At 37.7% G+C, this 12,986-nt stretch overlaps 1 protein-coding gene across 1 annotated transcript in view; it reads left to right on the forward strand.

Annotated features, from left to right (window-relative positions):
• The window catches only part of CCDC38 (coiled-coil domain containing 38), a 39,560-nt gene extending 26,726 nt beyond the window's left edge, over positions 1 to 12,834 (forward strand). Inside the window, 6 exon segments of the mRNA XM_029955442.1 lie at positions 993 to 1,057; positions 1,059 to 1,133; positions 2,374 to 2,509; positions 7,661 to 7,869; positions 10,101 to 10,194; positions 12,661 to 12,834. Coding sequence (XP_029811302.1) covers positions 993 to 1,057; positions 1,059 to 1,133; positions 2,374 to 2,509; positions 7,661 to 7,869; positions 10,101 to 10,194; positions 12,661 to 12,834 — 753 coding nt within the window.
• Positions 12,835 to 12,986: the final 152 nt, after the last annotated feature.

Consider the following 12,986-nt stretch of genomic DNA (forward strand, 5'->3'; position numbering starts at 1 on the left):
TTGGTTAAAAGCATAAATGCTCATTATTTTTAAGAATTAAATTTCTTACTCTAAATATTCCACAAGTTTCCAGAAGTTATAATTTTGATACTGCTTCCCAGTTGTCTATATAGTTCATCTGTCATCATTGTATGAAAAATGTTTGTAAGAAGGCAATAATTTAGGAGATATACATATGATCTACAATCATCTTGTAAAAATGCCACGTTCTGAATGCTTATCATTTTACTGAAGCTTGAGATATGCTGGGTATCTGTACTGTAAGATGAATCAACCTTCAACAAAATAGCCCTTTGTTACAAGACTAACTTTGAGCGAACGCCATCCTAAAACTTTGGCATTTTGTCTCTTTGTAACAGAGCTTAATGTCCTCCAGGTTCCTTCATGTGGCAGCATGTGCCAAGATTTCCTTCTTTTTTAAGGCTGAATAATATCCCATTGTATGGATATACCACATTTTCTTTATCCATTCATCCATCAGTGGGTCTTTAGGTTGCTTCCTCCTCTTGGATATAGTAAATATGATGAACATGGTGTGCAAATATCCAAGTCATCTTTTTTAAAACTAAATAAACTAATATATATTTATTAAGTTTTTAGAAAATATAAGATAAAACGGGGGGTGGGGGTGGAGAAAATGATCTGCACTTAGCCTCCTTCTTCTTTTTCCTACTCCTTCTCTCTTGCCTTTACCTAGACCCATCTTTTCCTTTTTCCTGTCTTTGTCTCCACTTCTGCTCCATCCCTCCTTCTTTCTCTTTTCCTCACCTTCCTTTCACCCTTCTCTAATACCTCTCATCTCCTCTAATGCCCCAAATGTCCTCTTCCTGAGGGGCACCTCTCAAATGGAAATAGGCCTCTATGCCATTCTCCACCCATGCCTCCCTTATAATCAGAATGGTATTCCTCCCCCCCCACTGTATTTTTCTAGATAAGTCATGTGCATAAGTAGCATATTTTTAAGTAAATCATATTCATTACTGGTTGATTAGGAGCCAGAGATTTATTTCAAAGAACCAGAAGAGTTACCTCAAGTCCTCACAGAGCAGAATCTAACTGGTACAATATTCCCAAGATGTAGATGAAAGTTTTGAAGATATAAATAAAAGAGATCAACTTACATAGGATAAAATGTGAGCTATTAAAAGCAAGTAGATTTATTCTATTAAGCAATTATGTCTCTAACCAGAGACGAATCCAACTTATTCCTGTGTGACCCTTCCTCACGGTCTTTCTGGATTTAGTGTGGGATTTTTAAATAATTTACATTGCAGGATATAAAATGTAGAAGTTACATTTACATAGAGTAGACTGGCTTTAGTTTAATTTTAGTCCATACATCCTTTCACTTGTCAAAATATTTTCTTAGCTAGCAATAATAAAAGGCAGTTTGAAAGATTAAAAAAAATTAAAATATCACTTGCCCTAAATTTTTTTTTTTTTTTTACTCAACTATAGTTGACACACATTACATTGCTTTTAGGTGTACAACATAGTGATTCGAAAACTCATTAAGTTTTGCCCGGTGCAGTTTTCATTCTGCCATCTGGCTAATCAAATCAGGCTTTAGATGATAATGCTAATAAATGCATTTCCTTTACTGTGACTCTCAAAGTTATGTGACTTGTGTACTATACCATTTTTTGACATACATATAGATATACCAGGGCTCTCATAAAAGGGATTTCTGTCAGGTGAAAGAAGCTGGATATGATCCTTCACAAAATTCTTTAAAATTTTATATAATTTTGGAAAATAGCTTCAAATAGCAGAGAATGCTTTGTTTATCCACCCATTATAAAGATGTGCAAAGTCTTTTCCAGAAGTTTTCTAGGCCAGTCAGTGGCAAGCTTTTCAAACAGTAGGTCAAACTACATGAATTTTGGAACAAACTAACTTACTCAACATTTAAGCCCCTACAGATCATGACCTCACAGCTCGTTTACCGCTGATGTGTCCTTTTAATCCTGGCCTCCTCTCTCCCATTCTTTATAGCAAACAGTGCCCACACCCTGACAGTGTGAGTTTTGGGAAGGAAGTGGGTATGACTGGGCAGGAAGAGGGGATCTAGGTCAGAATCTATCTCTAGATCACACCACAACTTGGCCTGCTGACATGTCAACTCTGGAGGTCTCTGGGGAATCACAGGAAGCAGATTCTTCCTGATGGAAGTTAAAAGCAGTTATCTGTGCATTTATTTTCTTCATTTTACCTGAAAAGTTGCATGTACTTTGACATCTTAAAATACGAACTTGTATTTGGCTTACTAGACATAGGATGCTGACACATCATCTGGAAAGTGTGTTGCTCTGGAATGATGATATTGCTAAACAATAAATTACACACAAGGGTCTCTTTCTTCTTTTGCAATAGAAATAGCAACATAGGATTTCTTTTGAAGCTCAAGGAAATGCTCCAGACTAACTGTGTGAGAGAAGAAGAAAAAGCTGCAGAACTGGAATTAAAGTCCAGGCTATTTAGTTTTGGAGAATTTAAATCAGATACTCAGGTAATCATTCTTTGTTGATGGTAATTTTATTTTGGCTCATGTTAATCATAGTTGGCGTTCCCTGTCCACTAAGCAGTGGAATAGGGAATTAAAGCACACCACAGTCCTGGGTTGATGACAGAGGTAGAAAACCGCCTTGCAATGATCTCATCCATATGTAATAGTCAATTTACATAGTAGACAGAAAGCATTCATACCGGTACTGGGATTCTCTTAAAATGTGATCTAATTATCACGAAGTATGATGTTGAAATTGTTCCCCCCACAATTATATTTTAGTCAAGAGTGTACACACACGAAGTAGTTCATTGCCTATGATCATTTTGTTAGTAATTGGAAGAGCAAATAATTAACAGGTGAAGCACTGCATCAAAATTGAATGGAGTATCAGCCCAGCACTGAGCTTTTAACAGATGTCAGCTCTTTAGCTGACAGAGATCCATTACTGGGGCCCCTGTGATGCACTAACGTACTATTTTTCTCTCCCAGCTGGATGCAAACCCCTCCAAGCAGCGATTGTATTACTCTTCCTAGTTAGATACGTTAAGTGTCCCTGTTAAGTAGGTGCTTAATAAATGTTTGTTAAATTAATTAGTTTCTTTTTATGTTTTATTTTTGATACAGAGAGAGACAGAGCATGAGAGGGGGAGGGGCAGAGAGAGAAGGAGACACAGAACCAGAAGAAGGCTCCAGGCTCTGAGCTAGCTGTCAGCACAGAGCCTGACGCGGGGCTCGAACCCACGAAGGCGAGATCTGACCTGAGCCGAAGCCTTAACCGACTGAGCCACCCAAGCACCCCTAAATTAATTAGTTTCTAGACCCACAACAAACTCCAGCTAACAATGATTTCCTTGTAAAAAATCTCAAATGAAATAAAAGGTCAAATCTCAGATGTGAAGCTAATACCACATTTATGGCTATGAACTTAATTTTCAAAGAGGTAGATTTGGGGGAACTCAGTCAGATGATTATCCTCCCTAATCATAGGATGGGCAGGGTTACAAAAGCAAAAGTTGCTTACGGCAACACACATTTCCTAGGGTGGCATAGTACCGAGTTAGGAGGGATGGACACATGCACCGCTAAAGCAAGAAGTGTATGATAGTCACCTTTCAGTTCTTCAATGCTGGCTTTTTAGAAATCTGTGTGTGTGTGTGTGTGTGTGTGTGTGTGTGTGTGTGTGTGTGTATGTACGTGGTAAAATGTACATAACATAGAATTTACCATTTAACCATTTTAAGTGCACAATTCAGTGACATTAAGTATATTGGCAAAACTGTGTAACCATCACTATTTATAGAATTTTTCATCATCTCAAAATAGAAACTCTCCACCCATTAGACAATAATTCTTCATTCTTCCATCTTCCCAGCCTCTAGTAACTTTTATTCTACTCTGTCTCTATAAATTTGCCTGTTTTTAGGTACCTTATATAAATGGAATCCTACAACAGCTGTCCTTCTGTGTCTGGCTTATTTCACTTAGCAGAATGCTTTCAAGGTCCATCCATGCTATAGCATGTGTCAGAACTTAGTTCGTCTTATGGCCGAATAACACTTGATGGTATTTATATTCCACATTTTGTTTATCCACTCATCCATTGATGGACATTTGGGTTGCTTCTACCCTGCAATTGTTTTAAATAATTCTGAAGCTGGCATAAAAAAATGTCAGATAAATATCATTGATATTTCACCCTTCCCCGACCAAACCCTTTCATCCATGTTTAGGATGGCTATGAAAAACTAACATTTTCAATATCCTTAAATTTTGAGGCAACCAGATCCCTAAACAGAGAAGGTAGGATTGATCTGAAAATCACCTTTTAAAAGATTATCTATAAATTTTGGTCCTGAGTATAATTTTGGCATTCATGTATTGCACACTGAGAAAATGGGGCCAATAATTCAGTGTCTCCTAGAGATGTGAAGTGCTGGGGTGGAAAAGGGGAGACAGAGCAAGAAATCTGACAGGGGAAAAGTATTCTTAGAATCACTCGCATTCTTTCAGATCTCAAAATGTGCAAAATAATCTTTTATGAGTAAACACAGCTGTATCTAACTTTCATATTCATAAATCATCATAGTTACTTTGGAGCTGTAACTATACAATTAAGATTTTATTCTTTCAAAACGTCCACACTCCTATTTAATCTTTAACATTTTTTATTGATTCAGTATTTTATTTTTAAAATAAAATTTTAAATACAAGCATAATGTAAGATCAAAACGTGCACAAATTATAAGCTAAGTACAGATCATTTCTTAAGAAATCTCCTCAAAATGAACACACCCATGTAACCAACCCCTAGATCAGGGAACAGACTGTTATAAATGCCCCCCAAAGCTTCCCGCATGTCCCCTTCCAGCCTCTACCATCCCTCAAAGGTGACCACTATACTGACTTCTCTTACCATCAATTAGCTTCCATGCTTTGAACTTGATATAAATGGAATCATGTCATATGACATCTGGCTTATCTGGCTTCTTTCTCTCAAAATTGTGTTTTGAGACTCATCCACACAACATGAATGTAAGCTACTGTGCAGTTTGCAGAATGTATTCATCTTTGGTTTCATTCTTTCAAACAGGGAGCTGGTCCAGTTCAATTGAGACTTGTTTAGTCACCACACAGCAGAATGTGACAGGGCTTAGAATTACAGAATCCTTTGACACCAAGACATTTTCCTGCTCTTCTATCCAATTTTGATATCATTACTCCTAAGCACCGCTCTGGTCAGATCACTTCCCTTTCACTTTTGGAAGGCATACAAAGTCCTGATCCCAGTTTTGGTCTTCCACAATCCTGGCCACCCCCACCTCCCCGGGGCAGCTGGAACTCCTCCCGTCCCTTGTAGACTTTCCGGTAGCCTCTCCTCCGAGACTCCGGACTGGGCCTGCCATCTGGTGGCAGCTCCAGGAATTGCACACTTTGCTTCTGTCCTCAGGAGGCCTGCAGCGTGAGCTCCCCTTTTCCTGTGCCCCTCTGCACTGTTGGGCCAGGTCCTCAATCTCTCTCCCATATGTAAGTCTTTATTCCTTAACCTCATTCCCTAATCCTGTTTCTTATGCTGTTCTTTATTACTTTGTCAAGAAAATATCTCTCCGTGTCTTTCCCCCTCCTGTTTCACAGGAGGAACTTAAAAAAAAAAAAAAAAGGCATTCTGAAAAAAAGACATCCTGAAAGTCCACTGCCCAACCACCTCTGAAACTCTGAAGTGTTCAAAAGGTCTCCTTCAGAAATTTTCATCAATGACTAACCATTATCATATTAAAGTTGCTTTTTCTCAGCATCAGTGTTCAAAGTATTTTTAAAACCATTTTTTAAATATACTCCCATTGCAGCCAAATTGTTTTTACATACCTAACATACACTTCTCCTTGGTGGATGGGTATATTTTTATTTTTCCTTTTACAGTTTTTTTCTATTTCTAAAGTTTTCTAGAAGTGTTGATATAAAAAGGAAATAAGTTATTTAGAAAGGGAGAGAAAAAAGGAGCTTGATAACAAATAGGCCTTTTGCTTTTTCTTTTACTTCTTCCTTTAATATTACTTTGTGCTTCTCCAAGTTTTCTAAAAGGAGCATTTTTAAAAAGTTTTAAACTTTAGTTCCAGTATAGTTAACATACAGTTGTATTAGTTTCAGGTGTAAAAAGGAACATGTTTGTAATATAAACAGGAAATACAGTAAGTGTTACTTTAGAGAGGAAAAAAAGGGGTGATTAGTGGTAAATGGGACCATCAGAAAGGTGGTTGTAACAGGAGCTGGGAGGGACAAGCTGCTGGAAGTAAACTATTGATAACAGATCTTGACTTGTAATGAAGTGTTGGTGGCTCTGTAAGGAGTCTTTGATTCCAGGAGGGTGGTCCCATGGCTCTTGGAGCCACATCTTGAGTGTTACTTGTCCTTGGCTTTATGATGCTCATCTCCTTGAGCAGAAGCGGGCATGGGGACAGGACGCTACCTGGAGAACGGTTTACTTTGCCCAGCAGTTTACTGAGGTCCTCTTAACTGCGAATGCCAGGTACACGGCGGAGAAAGAGAATGAGAATTTTATGGTCCCGAAACACACTACCTACAAGCTCGAGCATTTCTACCAATAGTTAAAATGGTGCAGTGGTCAGATACAGGGATCAGCAAAATTTGGCCTACGCCTCTGCTTGGATCAGAGTACAGCAATGGCTTCCAATGGAATGAGTGAAAGTTAAACTCAATAGGCTTTGCAGGACAACCTGGGACTCTCTCTGCTTGTAACTTTTTTTCCCCTCGAGAGAAACCACTCAATCATTTATTCAGCAAACATTTATTAAGTGCATGGTTATATGCAAAGTGCTACTTTAGATATATGTGTAAATGTAAAAAATAACCCCTGCCCTCCAGGTGCTTACAGTCTCAAAGGGAAGATAAGGCTGTACAGAGATAGCTTTCATACAGGATGACTACAGTTTCAGTAATTAAGAGTAAAAAGTGCAAAAAAGGAAGCTCACATGCTGCATTGCAAGGGAATGCATTGGAGTGGTAAAAAAATTATTTAAAATGTATACATATATGCTAAGATGTATGTGTGTGTGTGTGTGTGTGTATATATATATATATATGCTGCCTCTACTTGAATGCTCAAGGAATTAGATACATGAAAACACTCAAGCAAAAAGACACTGTCACATTAAAATTACTTTTTATACCTAGACCGAAATCCAAGTGCTACTATAGTAATAATGTGACTATAAATTATGATATAAATAATCACTATTGCATTTTCTCACTGTTCTATTAGTTTTTCTTTTAAAAAGAAATATTTAGTAGCATATAAGCTACTATACTTCATTATAATGTAGTAAAATGGAATTCTTCATTTATTGAATGAATAAGAAAACAGTGATGAGATGTTATGTTTTCTGCTCTCCTTTTCATTTATTTATTTATTTTTAATTTATTTTTGAGAGGCAGAGAGAGACAGTATGAACGGGGGAGGGTCAGACAGAGGGAGACACAGAAACTGCAGCAGGCTCCAGACTCTGAGCCAGCTGTCAGCACAGGGTCCTACGCAGGGCTCCAACCCACAAACCATGAGATCATGACCTGAGCCGAAGCCAGACACTCAACCGACTGAGCCACGCAGGCGCCCTCTCCTTTTCTTTTCAATCTTAGGAAAAACTGATAGACTCTCTTAGTAAAAAAATTAGTCAAGTATACAAGGTCTGCATTGGACATGCTGATGCTGGCAGTCTCAACCCAGTTCAAAAGCTGGTAAAAGTAGAGTCTCGCCTAATGGAATTGAGTGATCTCATTGGTTCCATTCTGAAAGAAAACGTGTAGGCAATTGAGAGGATAAAACAAAGAACTGCAGCAAAAGTATAGTCAATGATGTAAGTGTAGTGAATGACTGAATGAGATGAGAAACTGCTTTTGCATTCCACCAACACTGAGCAAACCCCTACGACACGGCAAGGGTCACGACAGGCGGTGCAGACCCACTAAGCATGCGCAGAGTATGCCCTTCTCATACAGCTATTACTTATGTATGGGAGACACGGCCATCAAACAGTCTTCTGAAATAATGTGCCATTAGCAATGGTAATGAGCACTGGTTCACCTGGGCAACGGATCTAGTTTGGGATGTGTGTGTGAAGGGTTATTTTCCCCTGAATATACGGATTTTCAGAATGAATATTCACTACTTATACAAAAATTTGGGAAGAGCTATCTTGTGGAAGGAGAATTGCACTCATGATGGGAGGGCCCAAAGCACAGAATTAGAGCCCTTCACTGGAAGGAGACTATATATGAAGGAATTGTTTGAAAGTCAGAGCCATGCATTGAGGGTTTTCCTCAGTGCATAACTGCTAACACTCAACACACATAGCGTTTACATATTAACTCATTCAGGTCCTCAAGACCACCTCATGAGGATTATCATCCCTGAAACAGCATGCCTTCCCACCCCCCACAGCCTTGCCTACCAGGAGAATGCACTGATTTACAAATTTCCATTCGGAGTTATAAATAAGGATCTTAATTGTTAAAGTTTATTTATTTTGAGAGAGAAAGTGCAAGCAGGGGAGGGGCAGAGAGAGAACAGAGCGAGAATCTCAAGCAGGCTCAGCACTGCCAATGCAGAGCCCAATGCTAGGCTCCAACTCAAACCATGAGATCATGACCTGAGCCAAAGTTGGATGCTCAACCAACACATAGGTGCCCCAAGGATTTTATATACATACTACCTTTCAGGCAATGATTATAAATATATGATCCCTAATATAATGTGGCAGATACAGAATGCTTATAGGTGGAATGACATTCATGTTATAAGGGAAAAAACCCACATTAAAAGGCAGACGAACACTACAGTTGACTGCTTGGGTTCAATGCAGGTTCGGCCATTTACAACTTTTGTGACCTTAGGTAAGTTGCATAACCTCTCATAAGTCTGTTTTTCTTTAAAATGGCAGTTAATAATGGTATTTATTCCATAGGATTGTTGTGAGAATTAAATTAATCCATGTAAAAGTACTAAAGCATGCGTGACACATAATAAGTATTCAAATATTAATTTTGTGGTAATTTGTTACTTTTATTAATTAATTGTTTCCCCCATATAAAAATGAAATCCAGAAACATATAAAGGTGATCTTGGTGGAATCTTATTTAATATAAAGCAAAAAACATTTTTTAATAGTAAATAAAAGATTACTCCTTACATAAGATGACCTATGACTAGGGTGCCTGGTGGCTCAGTCAGTTGAGGGTCCAACTCTTGATTTTGGTCCAGGTCATGATCCCAGGGTTGTGTGATGGAGCCCTGCTTTGGGCTCTGTGCCAAGTGTGGAGCCTGTTTGGAATTCTCTCTCTCCCTCTGCCCCTCTCCCCACCTCGTGTACTCTCTCTCTAAAGTGAAAAAAAAAAAAGACCTCTATGACTGATTACACTAACAGCACTTGCCTCTTTTCTATAATAGGAAATAATTCTCATTGGATTGTAAATACAACTTATTTTCAACAGTGATACATGAATCTAATTCTAATTGCCTGTCATTCTTAGCAAAAAGAATTTTATTTTTCCCCATGGCTTAGAGGCACATAAACCTAATTTTGCATAAAAAATGTTCAGTAAATGTTACACTTATAATTATAGGAGTCTATAAAATAGCTATCACTTATTGAGGGCCTATTCTGCACCAGGCATTGGCCCAATACACAGAGGTCATTTAATTTTATTCTCACAGCTCTAAAGAGAACAGACAAATAGCATTTCTTGGTCTTAATTTGCGGATATCATTCAAAAAGATTAGCTGGAAAAGTACTTTCGTGGTAATTCACTGAATTATATAATATTACACTGTGATGCGTGCATTTTTCTACGTTATACTTTAGATTTTACACCTTCCCAGCATTTTCTCTCATTTTAATGCAAATGGGATCTGCTGTTAGCTTTCACCTGAATATTCAAAAGCCATAGTATGAAGGTGAAGTATTATTTTAATTGAACTTTAAGGGAAATCTTGTAATATTTAGGTAGTTCACTACCAAGTAATAATACAGGTCTTTAATTTTCTGTGACTTATAGTTGCAAAACTGTTTTCCTTTGACAGGTTACGTGAAGAAAAAATGAAATAAAGATAAAGACACCAAGAGGAAAGGCTAAAAGCTGCTCTGGAAAGTGCAGTAGCGCAACCAAAGAAAAAGGTTTGTTTTGTTATCAGTAGGTCCGGCTACATCTAACACGTGACTGCTTCTGTGAAAATACCTAATTCAGCTGGTTTATCAAGGGTGAATGTTAGCAAAATAGTCTTTCCTGGTCACAGCTTCAGTTGATCTCTCTGATTCCTTGTTACTTTTAGGATAATTCAAATGTCTGGGCCTATGATTCTCCATTAGATCCATTTTTTAGTAAAAACCGTTCCCCTCTCTTCTTTTTCCTTAGTTCCAGGTTCATGAAAGCAGAGAATTTTTCTTTAAATATTTTTTTTTTAAAGACAGTAATAAGCATATGGCTCAAAGCTCAAAAGATACAAGAGTATTTAGTGAAAAGAAAGTCATTGTCAGTTCCCCTCCCTGGATGTAACCCCCTTTTCACCTGCATCCTTCTGGAAATGTTCTACGTAGTTATTATATATATTCTCCTTACAAATAGTAGCCATGAGCCTTGCTTCCTTCACTCAACAACCAAAACAGCAAACCCAGAGAATTACATATAATCAGATGGGTCTTCTAATCCTCATATTATAAAAATAGTAAGAATAATAGTTGAAGTTTAAATGATTTACCGAGTCACTTCAGATTTATCAGCAGATTCAGGACCGGAAGTCAAGGTTCTTTAAATTGCAAGATCACCTGTCCAACAATTAAGTATGGGATCGGGCAGTCACTGAGCACACGTGGTCCATGACTTCCTACAGGAAATGGAGCGCCTGTGTCTCTATATGCTACTCTCCTTCTTCTTGGTTATGTCTGAAATATATTCAGAGAAGCCAATTTCATGGTTATCTGCAGAGCTACCATGGACACTGATTCTTACCACACTAATAGCTCTAACCTACAGTGAAGGTTTATTGTATGCTTCACAACCATCCTTTTGAGCTAAGTACTTGAAAAAATTTAAATGGGGTAACTGTTAATATATATGCCACAAGTGTTGATTATCTTAAATTACTTTATTTAAATAAGCATTTTATCTTTAAAAAAGTCTGACTTCTCTAGTTTAGCTTTTCCTATGAAGACCTGACTTGTTCTTTCTTCCAGAGAATTTACCATTTATCACCTGTCCACATATGTATACTATTCACTAAATTCACCAAATTGAAATGATTATTTATAATATAACCATCTTTCCTTCTAGACGGAGTTTTTTAGTTTTTTTTTAAACTTCATTTATTTTGGAAGAGTGCACACATGCATGAGTTGGGGGCAGGCAGAGAGAGAGAGAATACCAAGCAAGCTCCTCACCATCAGTGCGAAGCCCAACATGAGGCTCAATCTCACAAACCATGAGATCATGACCTGAGCTGAAATCAATAAGGCTTAACCGACTGAGCCACCCAGGCGCCCCCAGACTGTGAATTTTTATGACCTTTGTATCTCCAATGCTTAGCACATACTGGATGCTCAATAAACGCTTACCGAATTAACAGCCTAAAAATCAGAGCAAGAACTAAAAATGGAAGAAAAATGAAGGAAAAAAACCCAATAGCAATCTGATAAGTTGATAATGTACAAAGACCTCTGACACCAGTTCTTACCCAGTCAGGACACTTCATCACTGGCAATTTTCTCAGAGAGTATTAATAACAAAGGTTACCAAGGGAAGACTGTTGACAGAGGAAGAATGTTGATGTTAGGAGAAATCCTGGGATTCTAGTCCCTAATAACATTTTGGTTGATAAAATGATGGGGAGGACTGTCCTTGTTACTTACCTAGGGCCAGGAATGTCAAATTCTGCAATGCAAGGGGCAGTCTCAAATAGGATTAGTGTCTCTTTTGCGACACTGGAGATATCCTATCAAATCTATTTAACAGAAAGTTGTCCCATCCATTTAATTTACACAAATTCAGATATAGAAGCAAAACAAAATAAAAAAGGAGGAAAAAGGAAGACAAAAGAGAAAAGTAATTATGATATTCTTCAGTACAAACTGAAAGATTTCCCTAAGCTTCTCCAGGTGGAACACATCTAAGAGCCAACAAGATTACTAATGTTTAAGAAGATGTACATGGTTTTCTCAAGTTTTTATCTAATAGGATTTTTAAATGCCAGTAGACTGGGTCAGCAGAGGAAAGGGATCTTTTCTAACCAATGGAGGAGAAACCAGCTATGGCACTTACGAGAAAGAAAATGTTGGCCTCAAACATGGTGCTTTTCTAGGCTGACCCTATCTGAAAAATGCTTTTTGAGGACTTTACCTAAAGCACTCAACTTCCCCATAAAATCTAACTCCTCTGTCTCCTACTCACTGTGTTACTCTATTTATTATGTAACTTTGCCTAACACGTTGGACACTCATTAGGTTATCAATCCCTCTGTAACTGTGATTTTTTTACTATTTGAGCAATGTAATTCCTTGGAAAAATCAAGTGAATGTTATTATTTTACTTATAATTCAATAGAAAATAGTTTTGCTAAAAAATACTAATTATTGTTTCTTCTGTTTCAGCTGGGAAGACGACTTATCTATCACTCAAAACCTTCATCTGGTAACAAACAGGAGCTACTTTTAGTCAAGGATACAAGAGAAAAATCACCAGAAGAATAATATTTTTTCACTTCAACAGGTGCACTAAGACATTTACTGTCAGAATGTTTTAGACATTTTGTAGATTTTCAGTAATGGCAATATTCTGCCCCATATGCCGCCCTAACCAATTTGAGGAAAACAGGCACTTCTTCTAGTGAGTATAGGATTGGGAATGGGAGTTATTTTCTTTTCTTGAAGGTTTCTATCACCATATCCTAAGTAGCATTCTATGCAGCTAAACCTTT

Source organism: Suricata suricatta, chromosome 10, assembly GCF_006229205.1.
Source record: "Suricata suricatta isolate VVHF042 chromosome 10, meerkat_22Aug2017_6uvM2_HiC, whole genome shotgun sequence".
NCBI classification, from domain to species: Eukaryota; Metazoa; Chordata; class Mammalia; order Carnivora; family Herpestidae; genus Suricata; species Suricata suricatta.